The sequence below is a fragment of the Chionomys nivalis genome, chromosome 18 (assembly GCF_950005125.1).
Source record: "Chionomys nivalis chromosome 18, mChiNiv1.1, whole genome shotgun sequence".
NCBI lineage: Eukaryota > Metazoa > Chordata > Mammalia > Rodentia > Cricetidae > Chionomys > Chionomys nivalis.
Window position 1 is genome coordinate 59,096,851 of NC_080103.1, and position 20,953 is coordinate 59,117,803.

Sequence of the window (20,953 nt, forward strand, 5' to 3'; positions counted from 1 at the left end):
GGCTGCTCAGTAAGACTCTTGCAGTTGCTTTTCAAAATCTGATGCTGAGGGCCTTCCTCTAAGATAGGCGCTATCCCCCAGATGCTCCCCCTGCTAGCTACCCTCCTGTTCTTTTTCTTTGGAGGAGATCAATACTCAAATGAGTTTTAGAGTTGCAGTCTTCCTGGAGTCAGAAAACCAAGTCTTTTATCAGGAGAGGTGTCAAGTCTGTGGCTCTGACAACAATAAACCCCTGGGCAGCTTCTCCTCTTAGGTTAAAGTTGTTCCAGGGAGAGAGATGTATTTTCGTCATGCTAGCCCAGATGCTGTGCTTGGTTAACCCTTTGCATCTCTAAGAAAGCCTGACTTGGATCAGGGACTGCTCATCTGCCCCTTCAGTCTTTGCAGATTTCAATGACTTCCTACCCTAGACTTGGAATAGTGTGAAGTTCAGTAGAAAGCATTTCTAATACAGAAGAGTCACGATGGAGAAAACTCGGGTTGGAACAGTCCACTACCTATAAACAACAAGCAAAAAGGGACAGAGAGCTTTCACGGTGAACCATACCTATAGTTACAGCACTTGAGAGGTTGAGGCAGGAGGATCACTGTGAGTTCCAGGCTAGCCTGGGTTATGGGGGGGGGGACCTTCTATAAAGCAAACATAAAACACGAGCAATAAGTAAATAAATCAAATCTCAAACAAGCAAACAGAATAACAAGGAATAGATGTGTGAAATCCATCTCTGCAGGGTCATATAGCATGACTAGGGAAGGCTGCCAAATTCATTCTGCCATGCTATTACAGGGGTTAATCTTTTCTTTCATATCAAATCAGCTTTTTAAATGTGATTCACCTAGGTTTTAGGCATCTTATTGGCACCAATCTACTAAAGAAACAATTAGGTTTCTAAAAATATGTGATGGATGGAGCAGCTGGGAGTAGAGGGTAATGGGAAGTCAGCTGACGGATGCTAGGGATCAATTTCCTTATCCAAGAGGACCATCACTTTGAATGAAAGCTTATTGGGTTCCATATTGACCACCTACAGGGAGATTAGATTTATGGATTTGGGTACCATGGTTTCAGAGGCGTGTAAGTGGCCACTCAAGTAAGTGAAGTTGTTTTCATCTTTGAACACTTTGTCCAAAGAATTGCAGAGCCCTTAGCTGGGCTTGGGAATGCAGAGCTGAGGCAGGGTAGGACCTGCTCTCTTGGATAGGAGTCTGCCTTTCCCTTCAGAAAGTCCTCCCTTGCTTCAAGTTGTAAGCTTGTTTGTTGCATCTCCAATACGCCTTTTCTTCTACCTGTTCCTCACCCCGTGAAAACCATCGGTGTCTGTGAATTTCCATACACAAAGGTTGTACTCAAAGGGAGGCAGTGCTGGACTCCATGTCTGGGGCCAGGGAAATAGAAGAGGCTGGACTGGGGCAGATGGGCCCAGAGTAAGTTCCCCTCCCTGCCTTAACTTCCCAAAGCCCACAGTGAGTTCTACAAAGCAACCGAAGGAGGACTGGTTTGCTCTTTCTTTTTAGAGAGAGCAGGTGAGGAGAGCGAAGGAACTAGCGTGCAGTGCTGATGGATCATCTGGTTTGAGTCATACAGAGAGGTCCCAGCACAAATGACTTTTGAACCATCTTTAAGTTTGAGCATCAAAATAAGTAGCAGCAATATTGGATAATCAAACTCACAAGGCAAAATAAATATCTACAGTTCCATGAGGATTGCAATAAAGAGTTAACAAATGGAGAAGTGGGCTTCTATTTTGAGAGAATTCCAATTAATAAGTATAGAAAAAATAAGGAGATACAAAATCCCTCCCAGGACAGCGTGGTGGTTGTTGAAAGCAAGGTGTGCCAACAAACCATTCGTAGGAAAGAGATGGGAGAAATAGTATGATCTTAATCTATCTCCCTCAGGTTATGTGTTAATGACCACGTAAAATTATTTACTGTACAATGGATAAATTCAGCAGGAATTCCACCAATCAAATAATTGTCACCAGAGAGAAGACAGAGACTCTGGTCCACATTCCACCCTCTCCATCTTGAGGAGTTTCCCTGGTAACTCAAAGGGACCTCAGCTCAGGCCAAACAGGATTCATGGCTGTGATGCTATAAGGAATTTCAGGACTCACCAGTTTAGGGAAGTAAAACTGATGGTATTATTAGCGGTGTTTTTAATGCAGACGTAAGCATGTGGATTAAAGGAAAGAGAGGCACTCGGAAGAAAGTAACACGTGCTCAAGTAGGGGTGTGTGCTCTTCAGGAGAGCACAGGGAAAGGAAGACATTGCTGAGCATGCATGCAGGCTCCTCAAGGGAGAGAAGCAATTAATTATCCCAGAATTAACCATTTGTACCATTTTAGTGGCTCTCAGGTTACCTCCCAAAAGGCCATTAAGAAGCCCTTCTTTCCTTCATATCTTGAAGAGACACACGAGGTGGCTCCAAAATGTTGACAAAGGCTAAGACCTTCAGATTCCCAGGTGGAGGACATTATGTCCCCAGGTATCCTGCCTTAGCATGACTAGTAAAGAGACATGGTACCACCATGTATAGTTTGGTAGGAGATGCTCATAGGGCTTACCGCATCTGTGGTCCCTTTCCCAGGATTTGCATCAAGCTAATCACAGGGAAATATCCCATAAGTTCAATGCTTGGGGAACTCTATGTAGTGCCTGAGCACCGAGCAGTACTGTCAAAGGTGACAGGGTCATGGAAGGCAAGAGAGATCTGCAGAGACTGATGGCAAGGGTGCTGAAATCCTGAAACGGGTCTCGGAGGAGATAGAGGCTATTAGCAGAGCCGCATGAGGTCTCACTGAAGTCTGGAGTTTAATGGAGAATCACACTGATGCTAATGTCTCAGTTTTGGCAATCAGATCACAGTTATGCTAAACCTCAGCACAGAATAGATAGATGAAGGGCAAATGGACTCTGTGCACTACTCTGGCAGCTTTTGTGCAAATCTAAAATTGTTTTAAACAGATATGTTGTTGAATGACAAAAATCATCTCATGTATGGATTTTAAAACAAGCAAAACAAACTCTTTAGGATATTTTTCTATTCATACAGTCAGGTTAGAGGAGATGGGTGTGTGTGTGCGCGTGCGTGCATGTGTGTGTTCTGATGTTGTCACAGGTGCCACCATGTTTGTGGAGGACAGAGGACAAACTCAGCTGCCATTCTTCCGGTGTCTTCCACTTGATTTTTTTGAGACACAGGCTCTCACTGGCCTGGAGCACACCACACAGACGAGGCTGGATGGTAAGGAAGCCCTGGGCATCCATGGTCTCTGCTCTTCAGTCCTGGTATTGCAAGCACACCTATGTCTGCTCGTGGGTTCTGAGGCTCCAACTTGGGTCCTCATGCTTACCAGCAAGTATTTTACTGGCTGAGCCATCCACTTCAGCCTGAGGGGACACTGGCTAAGCCATCTATCCACCCCAGCCCAAGGGGACACTGGCTGAGCTATCCACTATCCATCCCAGCCCAAGGGGACATTGGTGATCCATCCACTTCAGCCCAAGGTGACACTGGCTGAGCCATCTATCCATCTATGTTATGAGGGGTTTGCAATGTTCCATTTTTTGAAAAAGTATTTTGCAGGTAATCTGAATAAGCATGGGGGATATCATAATACTGAAGTACCCAGGAGGGATACTTCAACTCAGGGGTTCAGAAAAGTCTACCTCAAAATGTGACATCTTCGTGTTGAAAAGACGGCAGAAGCAAAGTCATTTTTTCCTTGCCCTCCTCCAATGAATGGCTCTTTAGAGAATTCTTGACCTTCCTGTAAAGTAGACCATAGAGCTTTCAGCCCAGAGGAAGGAAACAGCCTCCCCTCCGGGCACAGAGATGACAGGACAAGCTGAAGAAAGCCGTAGGAATCTACCTGACTCATCAACAGTAGGCCATACTTTTTGTCTAATATTGCTTCACAACTGTCTGCTCCATCAAAATCAGCCTGAAAACACATTTCTCTGTTCCCTGGAGTCTGGGAACTTTCTAGACATACTTCTGTGTTTGGGGAGAACCCGGGGTGTCGGCCACTCAGGAAACAGTTGAAGACGAGAGTGGGATTGACAGTGGCTGTGTGAGTGGGTGGCTGACTCTTCAGCTGGCCTGCCCCAGAGCCCTTTAGAGAAAAGCACCTCTGCCCGTGGGACCCTGCATTTCCTACCAAGTAGCCTCTTCCGCAAGACATTAGCCGACTACCTCAGAAGCCTCTGGTATCACCATTGCATCTGGGGAGAATGGGGCACCCAAAGCCAGCTGCCTATCCTGCAAGCCACTGGGCTCTCCTGAGCCCCCACCCTGACTCCTAGATGGCACCATGATGTCTCAGAGCGATCCACCCCAAGGAGACAGCAGGCCAAGGAAACAGTCAATGTCAGGCAAGAGTTAACCAGGTTGTGGCAAAGGCGGAGGCAGCAGCGAGCAGCCAGGAGGAGGCATGCTGCAGTTTCATGCATCACTGGGTGTGAGGCACACAGGTGGTGTTCCATTCTATATCCCCCCACCCCCCAACCCTCCCACCCCCCCACCCCCCAACCCCCCACCCCCACCCCCCGCCGTAAGTGTCAGATTTCGAGTCGGAACCGTCCCTGCCGCTTCTGCTGGCAGCTTTCTTGTTCACTAGCTAATAATTCTAGCAGAATCAACTCTCTAGTATTCATGATACCTTTGAGATGTCCTTCACATTATGGATGAGGTATTAATTTAGTTCCATGACGGTGATCACCCTGACTTATTGCTCCACTAATTAATAAGAAATGACGGCTAACAGAGAGTTGTAAACTCGGTAATGTGCTAAGTATGACCGGAAATAAGATTATTGGGTAGAATTTAAATGCTTAGCCCATTATTATTGCAAATAATTTGCAAAGGAAAAATGAGATTAAAAATACTCATCATGATTCAGTTTAGAAAGCAATGATAACAGAGGTCTCCTGCAATTTATGGTGCATTGGCTCCCGGTCTGGAGACGGCATGACTTAGGGTCTGTCGTACGCAGAACAATAGATTCTGACGCTGTCACTGGGGCAGCACACCGTTAATTCTCTCCAGCTTTCTGAACTCTGATGGATATGAAGTCTGGCCAGGGAGGAGGGGTGGGGGTTGACACTCAAGCCCCTCCCTGAGGATGGGATGCTAGCCTCCTTGGCAAGGAGTGTGCATGGACCGTTTGCTAATTGCCCCTTTCATTTGACTTGCAATGCATGTTTTGAATCAATTTCCTTTTTCCTCAAGGTTTATTTTTAATGTATGTATGTCTGAATGTATATGTCGCGCGTGATGGTGCCTGTGGAGGCCAGAGGTGTTGGAACCCTAGAGCTGGAGTTACAGGAGATTGTGAGCCACCTGCTGTGGATCCTGGGGAGCCAAATTCAGGTCCTCTGAAAGAACAGTATGTGTTCCTCACCGCTGAGTCATCTCTTAGCCTCAAATCAAATTCGTAAACTCCCAAGGGAAAGTCTTTTGGTTTGTCAATGAACTGGTTTATACTGAATACACACCATGCTCTGGACGTGGCAGCAAGACCTAAAGATACAAATGGGGACTGAGACATCACTGCCTGCTCTTAAGGAGCAGGTGGGTACATGAAGGAGCTGGAGAAACCATTAGTGAGCTGGGCAGAGTGTAGGTACAGTAAGAGAGCCCGCAGGACTATCATGGCTAAACAGGAAGGAGAAGGGTTAACAATGTGTGCTCTTCAGGTTGGCAGATCTTGGTTCAAATCCTGCTTCTGTCCCTTACCAGCTCCTGGACCTTGACTGGCCAGCTGTTTCAGGTCTGTGGCTTCCTTAGTAAAATATTGGAACCAGCATTACACTTCAGATTATCTCCCGAGTTGATGAATTAAACCGTGTGTTTATTCTAAGCTCAGGGCTGGCTTGAGGTGTGTGCACAGGAAATAGAAACCGTTCCTTAGGGAAGAGGCAGCAGTTTCCAGGTCAATGTAGGAAGGAAGAAGTGCAACCTCCATGCTGAGGGCAGGGAGGGTGTCTGTAGGGTCAGCTCTCTGGCAAGATTTTCTGCGTGGCTGAAATAAATCTGTGTGGGTGGAGAAGACAGGACCAGAAAAGTGTGTGAACAGTGCCTCCTGGACGGCTGCCAGACCGGGGTGGGGGTGGGGGGCTGGGGGCTGGGGGGGGGGGCTCGGGGGTGGGGCTACGAGTTCTGCATTCAAAGCTTTCGGAAGCCCTTGGGCTGTGTCAGATGATAAGGGTCAGGACTGGGATGAGATCTACCAGCCAGGGGATAGCTGAAAAGGAAAACAACCAGGGTGGGAGGAGGGGCTTGCTGCTCTGCTGGCTTTTAGCCCGGAGTTAATTCCCCCACGGTCATTTCTACGTCTACCACTTCCTGTAGCGGTTTTTGAATATAAATATGAGACTAAACTTCTTCCTAAAGAGTCTATTGACTCAGTATTTTAGGGGCTACTAGGAATTTTCTTGTTGCTGAATGACCACTCAGGGTTACTGGGGTCCATGGGGTAGAAGGAGACAGCCAGACCTCCAGTAAGGCTGCTGGAAGAGGATGGTCAACACCACCCCACACTTTACACCTGCAGCTTGGGGAGTCATGGATTGCTCAGCTTTCTGCCTCTCAAAATTTAGCCCCACCCCAAACCCCACATTCCTCTCTGGCACCGTGCAGAAGGCTGCTGATCCATAGAGTCGCTCCCATCCCAGCTGCCGGTCTATTAGAGTCAGTGCAAGCCTTTGTCCCTCCGGGCTTCAGTTTTCCTGGCAACAAGGAAGTGACAATCACACTGTCCTAAGAAGCCCACGGATGCTGTGTTTAGATTGGAAAGCAGTGGGATTGTATCTCAGTCTAGAGAGGCCATCAAACCTCTTATTTGCCAGGAGATCTCTCTCTGGTTGTAGAGGAATCTTATACAAGAGCCCTTTCTACAGGTCTGGGAGGGTCTTCCTTTGGCGGAGAGAGTATCCTTACCCCAGGAATGCAAAGATTCCTCTAACTTCAGGTGAAAAACTAAGGATAGATATTTCAGAAAAGCTCAAGAGGCCGGATGCCCTGTCAGGTGCGTGACAGGGCACCACTAACCTTCTGGCCTTTGCGAATAAACTCTGATCAAGTGGGATTTAGGCCCTGAAGTGAGACCCAGGCTCATTCATTGTTCATCACCTCCCAAGCACCTTACATTGGTTAGTGAGATGAACAAAAGTCTCTGTGATTAATGTAACAGATGACCTCTTTTGAAGGCACCTATGGCGTCTTGGTCTAAAGCAGTTGATTTGTGAAAATGAGCAGTTGCTGAGGTCTGGTGTCATGGTGAGAGCTGTGGGAACCTGGAGAAGCCAGAGAAGGGTTAGTTCTCTGAGCAGCCTGTGATAGTCTCCATGTAGCTGGCAGCCTTACGTGTGGAGTTGTCAGTGGGGCAGAAATGACCCGGCTCGTACTGAAGATCATTTGTGTCCTTCCTTTCCAGGACCCAGCTCCCCTCTGTGCCTGTGGGTTCCCCATTTTCAGACTAGTGAATACTTCCCCTCTGTAACCTCAGGATGGTGCTGAGCTCATTACTAGTGGGCTCATTGCAGATTCTCAAGACCAGTGCTGATGCCACCAGCATTTTATAGACCTGAGAGCTGAAACCTCTGAGATATAGTCACCGAGTAGCCTGACCAAGGTCACCAAGGACCAGTGAAAGTCAAATAACTCTTTCAAGGTCACAGCTTGGTGGAAATGGTTTGTTTTACCCATGGGAAAACCCTTTTCTGGACCACTAAAGAGAGAGTGGAAGGCAGCATCACCTTAGCACCCACTGCGTGAAGGAGAGTAACCATCCGCTGCCAGGAACCCTGGGGCTCCACACATGGCATCAAACACACAGGACTGCCCATACAGAGGTCACTTTCTGGGGCATTCAGCCAGCTCAGGGGCTACCACCACACAAACCAGGCCAAACTGTTATTAACCTTGTGATACAATGCATCTTAACTCCTACAGTTTAGGGTGCGTGTATGGTGTTGGGGTCCTTACTATCTTCAGCTACTTTCAAAATGAAGTTAAAGGCAGAATGGTCCAGTTAGAGAAAGACAGACTTATTGGTTGGTGTTTTTATTCTCTGAGGAAGATATCATTTCCAAAAGGCATTTGATCCTTAGATGAGGACTGTAGAAAATGCCATTTCATAGTCACATGCAAGAGACGCCCCATGCTCATAGTCGGATGTGGGTTAGGCTAGTGAGCAGCTGAGATAACAGAGCTGAGTCCTATTCTGTGACTCTTCCACCAAAAATCTTGATATCTTTGAAAGTAACTACAAAATAATGCTTGGGAGAATATCAACGACCTGTATATCTTACATCATAATCTTATCGGTAAGATTAATGCCATACAATCATCTTTCCTCAGCACTGTATGCAGGGTGCTGTCCTCACTATCATATTCTCCTCAGCCAGCGTGTTTGGTTGTTACTGTCTCCTGTGCACTTTACAGAAGGGAAGCCAGACTCAAAGTCACACAGTTGGGAACTGGGTCTTTGTCGTTCAGTCCGCATATCTTGACAATAAAGGGTGGGGATAGGCATGAGTCTGTGTCTTCCTCTGTCTTCTCATTGTGGTGGCTAATCTAATGATTAACTTGAAAGGGTCTAGATGAACCTAGAAGACAGACCTCTTGGCTTATTGGTGAGGGAGTTTTGAGATTGGTTTGTTGTGATGGGAAGACACACCGTAAATGTGGTTGGCATCGTCCTATGGGTTGGTCCCTGAACTGAGCCCCTGCGTCCATCTCTACTTCCGGTGGATACAAGATGACTGGATACCTCAGGCTCCTGTCCCCGTGACTCCCTGCCAGCATGTGCTGTACCTTCAAACTGTGAGCTAAGATAACCCTTGCTTGCTTAGGTTGCTGTCGTTGGAATTTTGCCACAGCAATGGGAAGACACCTTCCTACACTTCCCTCAACAGCCATGACTAAGAGGAGAGGCTCCCAGCAGCACCCAACCCTGCCCACTGGTGCCAACTGACACTCCACCCTCTGAGACACGACCTGGGCAGGACCCTTCTGAAAAGTCTTTGCTCAGAGCAGCTTGGGCAGACAACGGCTGAACCTTTTTAGCCGAAGTCCATAGCTGGAGGCAACACATGACTTGTTGGCATTATCTTAATTCCCTTGTTAATATCATTCTATAGATTGTCTCCATCCTAGCGAACATGATGTCATGAGAAACTGCCTGGGCATAAGAGAAATGACAGGTTAACTTGCCTTTCGTTTGTTTTCCATAATAAATGATATAGTTCCTTGAACACTTGAAGCCATTAACATTTTAATTTATTCATGCTTTTTCTTCCTGGCATCCTAATGGTGATATTACATGATGATATCAGCTTTGACAGTGGCACCTTGCATATCTTTTGTTAGACTGTTGACTGGAGGAGCCGGCTTGCTTTGCTATGCTGCTCTACCTATTTCTTGCACCTCAACAGTTAAACAGAGAAACAATGCCAATGATGTCAATGATCAGGAGCTGGATAAGGACCCAAGCTAGTGTGCCTCGCAAGGCATCCTTCCAGACAGCTGGCATGCACTGGCTTATTTATTCCAGCCGTGACACTCTGTGGTGGGTTCTATTATCAATGCGCCCACATCCACAGTCAAGGAGACTGAGACACAGGGCAATGAGGTGACTTGCTCAACATTGCTTTAGGCTCATCCATGCTGGGCTTGGCCCTTGCAATCTGAACCTGGTCTGGGGTGCCTGCATGCCTAAGGTTTCTCTGTCTGTGCCTTTTCTTCTCTTCTGTGACTGACTCTTACATATCAACAAGGAGCCCATTGTGCTGGATTGCTGTGTTAGTAAGGAAAATGTGGCACCGTGGTAATAGACATGCTACGACTTGAATGCAGACTCCGCAGTGAACCTTGGAATTTAATCGTTATGTTTGAGGGTCTGGGAGGAGGGTCACCAGACATGAGGGTGCATAACTATAATCTCAGTACTCAGGAAGCTGAGGCAGGAGTATGGGGAGATTGAGACCAGACTGAGTTACATAGGGAGACCCTGTACCTTCTAGAAAGCAAGAGGAAAGACCAGGGAGGATACTTATGATGAGGCAGGGTCTGGTCACAAGGGAGCTGTCCTTCTGAACAAATGACATAATTTTGGATCCTTGGATGGTCTTGAAGTGGGTCTTTTACAAGAGCCACTTTCTGTCTCTTGTCTATGCCCCTCTCGTAATGTTTATTGTCTGGTTTTGCATCACTATGACCACAGTACCTGACTGGAACACTTAAAGGAGGAAAGATTTATCTCAGTTCCTGAATTCAGAAGGTTTGGCCATCATGGCGAGGAGGATGTACCAGAAAAGAACAGCTCCTATCCTGTAGGTCGGGATTAGAGAGAAGGGAACGCTCGGACTCAGGTGGCTTCCTTTTATCTACCTGGACCACAGTCCATGGGCTTGCTCTGTCCTCTTCAGTTAATCCTCTCAGGAAATATGCTCAAAGATGTGCTCAGAGAAGTCCTCAACCCCCTCGGTCATCTTGACAGAGATTAACCTTCACACTGCGTTATGTCCTGGCAGTCACCCATCACAAACCTCTATCTTGAACAGGCCAGCCTCTAGAACCCCGAGTTGAATGAACTCTTAGTCTTTCTACACTACCTAGCGTGTGGCATGTTTTAGGAAGAGAGACAAGGCTAACAGAGATATGACTAAGTACTTTTCCTCATTCCTCAATCTTGCTGCATGTATTCAAAGTATAATTTTTGCCAGAAGACCCATGACCTTTGAGGCATTTTTAGGTTTAAAATAATGAAAAGAAGCCGGGTGGTGGTGGCGCACGCCTTTAATCCCAGCACTCGGGAGGCAGAGGCAGGCGGATCTCTGGGAGTTCGAGGCCAGCCTGGTCTACAAGAGCTAGTTCCAGGACAGGCACCAAAGCTACAGAGAAACCCTGTCTTGAAAAACCAAAAAAAAAAAAAAAAAAAAAAAAAAAGAAAAAATAGGCAAGCATATATTTGCTTAATGTGTATAAATAACATAGGTTTGCATAGGTTTGCCCATTTGAAGATTAGGGGTGCAGTCATGAGGAGACCATGGGCATTCCTGAAAACTAAGGCACTTTCAGAATTGATTGGCCTCAGTGCTCACAGTACACCTGCGTTCTCAAGTAGACTACCTTCCACCACCCAAGCCCGTAAATAGTGCTCAGTGCTTCTTTGTCTGGGCACAGGTCAGGAGGGGACTTCAGGCATCAAGCAGCAGAGATGTTTGCTCACTGCCCTTAAAGCAATAGATCTGTATAATCGTGCCTGTGATTTTGACTCTATGTGCGTGAACCAAGGCTAGAATGTGGTAAGCAAAAGAGACTCAGAGGAATATATTAATTTCAGGAAACAAGTCTCTTCATCCAAGGAATTTCCCCCATGAATTCATTTAGAAATTATTGCAACTCTTCCAAATGAAAAAGAAACTCATATTTCTTAATGCCTGTTCATCATTAATATTACACCAATTATTGCATTGCTTTTGGCTGATAAATATTCAGAGTACCAGTGAAGGCCATAAGATGGATTAATTCTCCAGGAGTACAAACAAAAAAACTTTCAGTATTTTATGTCACATAATTAAATGCGATTTCTAGAGCCTGAACTTGGGACTTACGGATTAGTTGCCCGGAGAAGATGCCTTAGACGTATTTTGTGCATGATGCTCAGAACCAGATTCTTTGTAAGTCCTGCATGGCACTGCTGACAAAGAATGCTTGCAGAGTTAGTCCTACCTGCAGAAGTCTGGGGGCACCATGCCATAAACATCGATCCTGTCGCAGAGCTCCAGGGCGATTGTCATGGTGAACCAGCCGGTGCTCAGCCAAGTGTTGGAGATCTTCCTGGAAGGAACAACGGTGAAGTCTACACTCTGCTGTAGCAGTCCCAGGTCCATAAACATGCAGGGGCCTTTCTGGAGTAAGGCTGACTATGAAAAGATCACCCGCAAACCTAACACACATGCACACACCACACACACACACTCACATGCCCACACACATTCATATCCACATGCATGCACATGCACACACACATGCACACACAACATACATACACTCACATGCACACACATATCACACACACTCACATTCACAAGCACACACATTTACATGCACAGGCATGCACATGCATACACATGCACACACACTCACATGCACACACACAAGCACACACGCACACACACTCCTTCTCTCACTCCCTCCCATTTGATAAACATCTGGAGTTTTGCTACTGAAATCTGTTATAGCACAATCATAGATGATGTTGATGCTTAAGGGGTTTCTACATCATTAAAGATAATGATCATTGTTGGAGTGTTTAGGTGAGTGTCGTCATAACTCAACTGGGAGATGACAGTATTCATGTGACAATTTGTTATTAGTTAGAATACTTGACTAGGAACTCTCCCTGTGCCCTTAACAAGCTAGATAATGATCTATATTGTTAAGAATAAGCATAAGATCTTGCTATCTCTCTATCTTTTTATATAGCCAATTATCTATCATCTATGTATGTATGTATCTAACATTTATCTATCCTCTATTAATATTTACCACCATCATTTATTACTTACCTAACATCACTCTTTCATTCTGTCATCTGCCTATCATCATCTATCACTCATTAATCTGTCATCTGTCTATCAAATATTATCATCTACGTATATATGTATGTGTCTACCTATCCATTGTCCCCACGCACAATAAGAACACCAGCACCGTAACTAAATGTCCTTTCTCAGGAGGAGCACATGCTTTTGGGAAAAGTGGAGGAGGAGAGCCAGGGGGATGTTTACAACTAACAGAACATCTACTTTACCTAAGGGCGCTCAAAGCCTTCTGAAAATGTCTAAGTCCCAAATCGACAAGTTTAAGGAAATCAGTCTGCATTTTGCCATCATTAACATGTCTATTCAGACATCTGAGTGGAGGCTGGGCAGCATGCCTAGCCTGAGGAGACCTGTGGAGACAGAGCACCAACGTCTAACTTGAGTCCTGAGAGCAACACGCTGGTTTGCATGCTCCACCGCTGTGGACGTTAATGTCCGTTCTTTGGGGACTGCCGCCTTTCTTTCTTCAATGCCACTGCATGCCTCATTAGCCAGCTCCAAACACCTTATCCCCAAGGTCAGACTGTCTGACTGCCCAGCCCCACTGCTGCATGTGAGGGGAATGGCAGAGCTGCGGAAAGGACTTTCTGCATGTGCTATTGAGGTCCGCACACAGAGAAGGGAGACTGCTAACGGGTTTGTTTTATGTCCCTTCATGCAGAGACAGGAAAATACTTTTAAGAACGCTTTTGCCTTGTAAAGTGCTTGACGGACATGGGTGACTTACAGTTTCAATTTCAAGTTCTTAAGCCTTAAGACATGTTTGGCTTACAGTTTCAATTTTGAGTTCCTAAGCCTTTAACATGTTTTTCTCCACTCTTCTGCCTCCTGCCCAGACTTGTTAAAGCCCCTACAGGTGAGGATAACATGAACCTGACTGTCTCCTGCTTCTCTCGTACTCAGCTGGATGACCTGAAGCAGTGGCTGCTGACCTCTGAGCCCGCTGTCTTATCTGCAAAGCAGGTATGGGGTGCTCCATCCTCTGGCCATTTGAGAACTAAGGGTCCAAGTGGGGTGTCCTGACACATGGAGAGATCCCTTCAGCACTGTGTGGTACCCACGAAGAGAGCCCTCTCCACCCTCTGCTGCTGGGGCTGATGGAGGAGGGACAGCAGAAGCCAGGGTGGCGCTTCCAGTTTCTGGAGGCATGAATCCAACCCTTCCCTCTCACCAGAGATGTTGATTCTTAGGCTTTCGAAAGCAGAAGGGGAAGAGGAGCAAAAGCCTTGGTTTCAGTGAGAGCCCACGCTCACATCCCTGCCGTCCATGTCCTGGGCGGTTCTTCCCGCACTCGTCTGAGGGATTACTAACCAAGAAATGTGGAGACCAGGAAGAAAATGACTCTCATGGTTGTATCTCCTGCTTTTCATTCCCAGGGATTTCCAAGGAGCAGAAACCCCCTGGAAGTGTCCCTCTGATTCGGGATAGATCACAAACCATAGCCTCAAATGCAGGAGGATGTGGGGCTGCAAGGCATGGGAAGAAGGCAAAGTCGAGGCTAGAGGAACTGGAGTGAGGCACTGTTTTTAAGTACCACTTAAAATTCCCCAGACTTCCCAAATAATAGCTTGGGATCATGCATCGTAGAAACGCAGCTGCTTTGTTCTGTCTTTCTGAAAGAGTCTGAACTTTTTCTCCAACAAAGGAATATCTACTGTTTTTACAGTTAATCAGCTGTAATGAAGGAATATGAAGAGCTGTCATGTGCTTATTAGTGAAAATTAGCAGATATTCTTTTATATGATGAAGTAACACACTGAGCAGATAATGCTATAGTACTCACTAAATTACAATTAAAGGCCTTTCTGCTCCACCAGAATCTCATTTATAATCTCAATGGAAATATTCTTCCTGCAGTTATTTCATTTATGCTTCCTTTATGTAATTACTATAATATTGGTTCTGAATCATATTTTCCTAATGTGCCCTTATTCAATTATAAAGTTATTTTCAAGTGTAGTTACTTTCTACTATCAAAGAGCAGGATTTGGCCATCTCTGTCATCTGCTGTGCTTCTTAATTGCAAATTGTTCATGAGTCATTCTCCTCTCCACTTTTAAGGGAAACATTTCCTATAAATCAAAGTCTACCGACTTGGCCCATTGCTTAAAAAGATTTTAGCCTGGACTGATATCCCAGTGATGAGTTTGGATTACTTAGAAATTAAACTCTTGATGCCTCTTCAACATACACTCCTGTTCTGTTGGATTTTTTAGCTTACAGGGAAAGAATACTTTTCAACCCAAATGTTCTGGGTTTCAGTCGAATGGGAATCTATTCTGGAAGGTTTTTTTTCTGTCTCCCAGTTTAGGACTAAGAACATAAAAGAAGAGTGAATCAATATAAGGCTGTCTTTTAAAAGACAGGCTCCTGAGGTAAGAGACACAGCTCCTTCGGAATGATTGGTGTGCTTTGGTGGGCTACAGGGTCACAGGTGAGACTCCGCAAGCCGGGGTAGGGTGAGTGCTAACTGAGCTGCTTCTGCAGAAAGAGCCCAGAGAGCTCTGCTGCAAAGGCCAGAAGAGGGCACCAGATCTTACTACAGATGGTTGTAAGCCATCATGTGGTTGCTGGAATTGAACTCAGAACCTCTGGAACAGCAGGCAGTACTCTTAACCGCTGAGCTATCTCTCCAGCCCCTGCAAAGACTTCTTATGGCCGGGACCAACATAGATGTACTTACTAAGTGGGTTTTCACTGGTCAGGCTTTAGGGAAGGGTAGGATAAGTTCCTTGGGGATCTCAAGTGACCAAAAGGTGAGATAATACAGTCTCCAGGCTACCCACAGCATGTGGTCCCTTAAGGGACCAGCCATGGGCAGTTATCCTCATGAACCCTGTACCAGGGCTGTGGAAAGACTTAAATTCAATGAACAATCGTTAAACAAAAAGAGAATGAATTTTCTACAGAACAGACAGTTTAAGCTTATTTTTGAAATTTCTAAGCAGCAACCTTTAATTGTAAAATTAATTACTTGTCCATTTTTTATAAAATATGTTCTTGGTTAAAGAATTTTTTAACATGCAAGACTGTCTCTACTGTTGCTGGGTCACTCTGCAGTCCAGGCTGGCCTTGAACTCACAGAGCTCCACCTGCCTCTGCCTACTGAGTGCGGGGTTTAAGGCGTGCACCACCACCACCTGGTTCTATTATCTAGTCTTAATGAGCACTTTGGAAAGCATTGCCCTGAACCACAGTTTGTCTCCTGCCGTACAAGTTACAGCTGCACTTTCTTCCTGTCACTGCTTGGTAAATGTCTAAGGCTATGAGTTTGCAGGGTGCCATCTTATCTTTGAGTCTCTCCAGAGGCAGAGGCAAGACGCAGTGTTAAGTGAGTCATGGGTTTTCAGTGAATAATAGTTGACAGCATGGTTGTGCGTCTTTGAAAGAGAAAAATAATCTCACCTTTCTCTCTCTCTCTCTCGTGCGTGTGTGTGAATATGGGTGCATGTGAATGTTTGTGAATCCCAGATCCTCTCTCTCTCTCTCTCTCTCTCTCTCTCTCTCTCTCTCTCTGTCTCTCTGTCTCTCTGTCTCTCTCTGTCTCTCTCTCTGTCTCTGTCTCTCTCTCTCTCTCTCTCTCTCTCTCTGTATGAATGTAGGTGCATGTGAATGTGAACTCCAGAGGTCAGCCTATCTTTCTTCAGGGGCTGTCCACTTTGTCTTGTGTGTCTCCCTGGTCTGGAATTCATCAAGTAGGCTATGGTTGCTAACACCAAGCCCCAGTCATTTACCTGTCTCCCAGTGCTGGGATTCTAAGCATGACCCACCATGCCCCCCACACCCCCTTTTTTTGCATGGATACAGGGGATTCACACTCAGGCTCTCATTCTAGTGCAGCAAGCACTTTACACTGAGTCCCGCACTGCTCACTTCCGGAAATGAAGCTACTATGTCCTGCTTTTTCCTAATGTGGGCCAGGGACCACTTAGCCTTTTTTTTTTTTTTTATAAAATAAGGACCTGGTCATAAATTACTCAGTGATTGTCACTGTGCACCATGCCATTCTGCATGGTACATTCAGCTAGAACAGTCTGTTACCAGGGCGACCCAACATGTGGGCCCCATTGAGGTTGATGACATGAACACGAGGCTCACAACACAGACCCTCAGCCAGAGCTTGGCTTTTAGTGAATCTGTCCCCAACCCACATCCTCTCTATCCCTGCTTCCCTCCATCCTGAGCCCTGTACCTGTCCCCAACACACATCCTCACTAACCCCGCCTCCCTCTGTCCTGAGCCCCCCCCCCATACCTGTCCCCAGCATACATCCTCACTACCCCTGCTTCCCTCCTGTCCTGAGTCCCGTACCTGTCTTTGCCAGTCTCCTGCTTGAAGAGCTCATCAAACTGCAGCATCTTGTGGCGTGTGATCATGAAGGCCTTCAGCCGGGGCAGCACCTGGCTGAGGAGCTGCAGGTTGTTGTACACCTGGCCCTTGCCATCCCGCCGCATGTAGCTGCTGGGGCCCCAGAAGATGAACACGGTGCCCTGGCTCACATTGAGCAGGTCGTGGCGGTTGCGGAGGATCCTCTGGATGCTGGAGTGTGCGATGACCCGCAGGCTGGTGCGGTTGCCCACATCGAGCCCATAGCCTCGGGTGGGGGCGTCGTTCATGCGGATAACACACTCTGTCCGATCGATCTGGGGGCCCTGCTGACTGTGCAGCAGGTGCCCTGAGCTGGTTACCAGGGCGCAGTCGGTACAGTGCATTTTCAGGGGCTGCAAGGCAGAGGGAGGAGAAAGATGGGGTCAGGCAGAGGAATTGCCTTTCTTGGCACCACCAGGTTACATCCCTGTCTTCAGATGTCTCCTCCCTTATTTTATTCACCCCTCATCCTCCCCACCCCCTTGTGGCAGATCATATCTGGGCCCATTGCAGCTGCATGAATCCTTGTGCTTCCTTCTAAACTGCAGCGGCTAGGCAGAAGGGTGGTATTGATCTGTCTGTCACTGGCTCAGGACTTAGATCCCTGTGTGAACATGTGACCCGGTAAGGTGGCCACTGGTGACGGGAAGAAGTCATACTTTCAGAACTACACCTTTCTAAATCCAAAGTTGGCCCCGAGTCAAAGCAAAGAGTCTTCCTCAAATTGCGGCGGCTCGGGTTTGGCGCCCTTCTCCATCTTGTTGCTAAGCTAAGCATTTATCACGGCTCTCGGATGCTGTGGACGCATGACTCTCAACAAAATGCCGCTTAAGAATCAGATGGCGATGACATGAAGATTCAATGCTGTCATTTTGACATGGAGAACTGACTATTTGATCTTGTTTTAAGGTTTGGAGGAGGGCAGACACCGCCCTACCCTGTTTTTGCTGATGTGAATAAAATCTTGCTAAGCATTTATCAGCCTCAGCCTCAGCCTCAGCCTCAGACCTGACTCTGGAACTGCAGAGCTTGGGTTCTTTCCTGCAAAAACACCCCACGATGGTGTGCATGGAAAGCCAACCAGGGGCAGCGCCACCAACAGTGCTCAGTCGAGCATCTGGAGTCAATGACTTCCTTTCTGAACACCTAAGAGCCAACAAATTCAACATCTCCTGCTCATGTTTAATGGGAACTATCTCTTACATGTTCCAAGAAGATAATGAGATTAGAGCCTGAGCCCAAAGTCGGGAAGTTCAAAAGAAAAAGAAAATGGCAGATAGGATGTTTATTTATTTTGAGACAAACGCCTCTGGTTTCCCGGGATAAGGGACTACTGTGCTTGGGAAAAAAATTCAAAAAGGCAGGTGGACAATCAGCAACGGAGTGGGCGGTGGAAACCAACCGGAGAGGTGCTTCTAAGAAGGAGGAAGTCACAGAGGTAGAAAGTGGTCTTGAGTGTTGATCACCAGCACCAAAACAGCTTCCCCGAAGAAAAGAGACAGTAGGCATGGGGAAGCAGAGGACTTGACTTCTAAGGGCTGATGACAGTGGAGACCAAGACACACGGAATGGACCCTAACACTGACTGCAGTGACTGCCCCAGTGTCGTCAGCTTGTCTGGGTGTGAGAGTTGGAGGTCCTGCATTTCGGGAACCCTTAGTCCTGGGAAAGCGAGTGTTCTTAGCAAAGTATCGCCATTGATGGAAAGGTCCCTGGAATGTCCTGTGGCAGTGAGGAACTTCTGCAGGTAGAGGGGCTGTTCGGACTGGGGCTGGGTGGGGTGGGGGAGTCAGGAGATGAAGTCTGTGTCTGATCTCAGAACAAGCTCACTAACCTCCTTTTTCTTTTAAGACCAAAAGGAATGAGTTAGACAGTTGTAGCCCAGTGACGCTGGTTCCTGAACCCATTTCTTCACTCTGACATTCATTTGAGGACCTTTAATGAATACTTCATATGCCCCGAGGAACCATACAGCTCAGAACATTTTCTTCATTAGGTTACTTTATTGGCTTTTTTACCTTTATGTTTTTTATTAGCATGTATTAATCATATGTAATAGTAGGTTTCACTATGAAATTTTCATACATGTATATAATGTATACTTAATAATATCAGCCCTAAATTAGCTTCTTTTGCCTCCTTTCCACTGATTCTTTACTCTTCCTAACCTTTCTACGTGTGTGTGTGTGTGTGTGTGTGTGTGTGAGAGAGAGAGAGAGAGAGAGAGAGAGAGAGAGAGAGCGCAAAGAGTTTCTTCAGGGTTGCTTACAAGAGCCTGGGCACTTAACCAGGTAGCTACACCACTGAGAAAAATGTCTTTTCTGCCCTCAATAATTAACTACCTACAGATCCTGAGAGAGCAGGGGCCTTGAGACCTTCCCTTCCTCCACGGCTGGGTGTGGACTGTTCATCGTCTCAGAGCTGCTGTTAGCTCTGTGATGTAACCCCACATCATGGGTGGCAGAGAGGGACCCACAATGCTAATCCTTCCTCTGGCTCCATGGTGTGGGATCCAGTCAGAAAATGCTGGTGATCCCCATAACAATCTTGTCTGAATGGTCACTCTAGCATTGCAGAGGACAGCTAAGACTATTGATGATTCTCCCTGGTGGCCTGAACCTTCCGTCAATACAAGGGCTCTCCAGCAGAGCGGATGCTTCTGGTCCAATTCCAGACAGATCTATCTACATCCGCCAATGAAAGCATGGGTGTAGGAATAAGGTCTGACCGTTTGGTTCTGGGGCAGCCAACCTCACTGTCACTTGTTCACATTGCTTCAGGGATTTCGGGGGTCTCCCTGTCAACCCCTTGTCTGGAGGTAGCCCACCCCAGCACTCTATCAGGTTATGTCGAAGTTCACTTTGGTGGACCCTTAGTCCACATCGGCTCAACTTTCCATGCTGGTTTTGAATTTCCAGCCAGTTTATTGACTGTGACTGGGGGCCCCGAAGAGGGTCCCAACAGCTCATTTTCCCTGTAATTATTCTGTTAACTCCTCACAGCTGAGGCCAACTGACAGATGAAACACCAGCCATCCCAGGGGCACTCCAAGGACCTTGGTCTTTTTCTCATCTCCCTACGGCAGATCTTTTCAGGGACGGAGAAGGCTTCTGGACAGACCTGCCTTGCATATCCTCTGTGATTGCCGGACACAACCAGAACCCACCAGGTGTTGACCAAACCCAGACAGCCGTCCTTTCTCTCCCCTGCCCACCAGCTCCTGGCCAGCACTAACACCCACTCTTCAAGCTGAGTTCATGTGCTGCATGGTGCAACGAGGGAAGTCCGAGTTCTGCCTTCCGTGTCCCTTGCTGAGAAGCCAGTAAGAGCAGCGCTGCTCGTCTACACGTGACGTTACACTTCCAGCAGTTGAGAATACCGTGTACAGGAGGGACCACTTCCAAAGAGAGGAGACAGAGTCTGGTTCCTGCATTCGGAAGGACCAATGATGTGTTGGAAGCAGAATGGCTGAAAATCACACAAATCGCACGACCCTCTTTCTTCCTGAGGGAGCCGCGCTCTTCCACATTTCAGCACATTACAGTCCTAGCGTCTGACTGAGCTGGGCGGAGCAGGCACAGGTGCTGAGTTGATTCCTGGTGCAGTGTCTGTGTGCTCCTCCTAGGTGATGGGATGTGGGGTGGACAGGTCGCTAAGCAGAGCATGGGAAGACCAACTTTGGTTCTGCTTGGGAGACAAAGTGCTGCAGACGATGGAGGTGGGGATGGGGGCTCTGAATGGAACATTTACCTAGAGAGACAGCTTGTCTGGATTCTTCCTCACGATATTTAGCCCCCCAGATCCTCTCTCCTTGGAGTCCATTTGCCCCATAGCTGTGTAGTTTTGTAGACAGTACGGCCACCCACATCAAGTCACTCCGATCTCGGCTGTCTCCCATCCTGATCTTTAAAAAGCATTTAACCGGTCTGGGAAGCAGCTGAGATGAAGCGACTGTCCAGGACACACACA

The 20,953-nt window shown here is 47.0% G+C and overlaps 1 protein-coding gene across 1 annotated transcript in view; it reads right to left on the reverse strand.

Moving 5' to 3' along the window:
• St6galnac5 (ST6 N-acetylgalactosaminide alpha-2,6-sialyltransferase 5) overlaps positions 1 to 20,953 on the reverse strand; it is a 141,836-nt gene that overhangs the window by 5,785 nt on the left and 115,098 nt on the right. Inside the window, exons 3-4 of the mRNA XM_057793982.1 lie at positions 16,928 to 17,337; positions 11,742 to 11,849 (exon numbers count right to left, since the gene is read on the reverse strand). Of these exons, the coding sequence (XP_057649965.1) occupies positions 11,742 to 11,849; positions 16,928 to 17,337 (518 nt within the window). The remainder of the gene's footprint in view (positions 1 to 11,741; positions 11,850 to 16,927; positions 17,338 to 20,953) is intronic.